This window comes from Numida meleagris, unplaced genomic scaffold, assembly GCF_002078875.1.
Source record: "Numida meleagris isolate 19003 breed g44 Domestic line unplaced genomic scaffold, NumMel1.0 unplaced_Scaffold1245, whole genome shotgun sequence".
Taxonomy (NCBI): Eukaryota; Metazoa; Chordata; class Aves; order Galliformes; family Numididae; genus Numida; species Numida meleagris.
The window spans coordinates 1-697 of NW_018363033.1; the positions used below are offsets into that span (position 1 = coordinate 1).

Below are 697 nucleotides of genomic sequence, written 5' to 3' on the forward strand. Positions count from 1 at the left end.
TCTCTATGGGGACGTTATGGGGTGGCCTTGGGGTTCCCAGGGGTCTCTATGGGGTGGCCTTGGGGTCCTTGATGTCCCCAGGGCTCCCTATGGGCCTCTATGGGGACGTTATGGGGTAGCCTTGGGGTCCTTGATGTCCCCAGGGGTCTCCATGGGGACGTTATGGGGTGGCCTTGGGGTCCCAGGGGTCTCTATGGGGACTTTATCAGGTGGCCTTGGGGTCTCAGTGTCACCAAGTGTCCCCAGGGCTCTCTATGGGTCTCTATGGGGACGTTATGGGGTGGCCTTGGGGTCCTTGATGTCCCCAGGGCTCTCTATGGGGACATTATGGGGTGGCCTTGGGGTCCTCGGTGTCCCCAGGGGTCTCTATGGGGACGTTATGGGGTGGCCTTGGGGTCCTTGATGTCCCCAGGTGTCTCTATGGGGACGTTATGGGGTGGCCTTGGGGTCCTCATTGTCCTCAAGGGTCTCTATGGGGTCTCTATGGGGTGGCCTTGAGCTCTCTATGGGTCTCTATGGGGATGTTATGGGGTGGCTTTGGGCTCTCTATGGGGTGGCCTTGGGGTCTCAATGGGGTCGTTATGGGGTGGCCTTGGGGTCTCTATGGGGTCGTTATGGGGTGGCCTTGGGGTCCCCAATGTCCCCAGTGCTCCCCCCGTGGGTCCATGTGGGGCTGATGTGGGGGTCCCAAAGTGTC

At 60.8% G+C, this 697-nt stretch overlaps 1 protein-coding gene across 2 annotated transcripts in view; it reads left to right on the forward strand.

Moving 5' to 3' along the window:
• Positions 1-6: 6 nt before the first annotated feature.
• The window catches only part of LOC110390528, a 4,053-nt gene continuing 3,362 nt past the window's right edge, over positions 7-697 (forward strand). For both annotated transcript variants that reach the window (XM_021381915.1, XM_021381916.1), the window contains exons 1-2: positions 7-258; positions 363-603. In XM_021381915.1, coding sequence (XP_021237590.1) covers positions 100-258; positions 363-603 — 400 coding nt within the window. In that variant the 5' untranslated portion in view covers positions 7-99. The remainder of the gene's footprint in view (positions 259-362; positions 604-697) is intronic.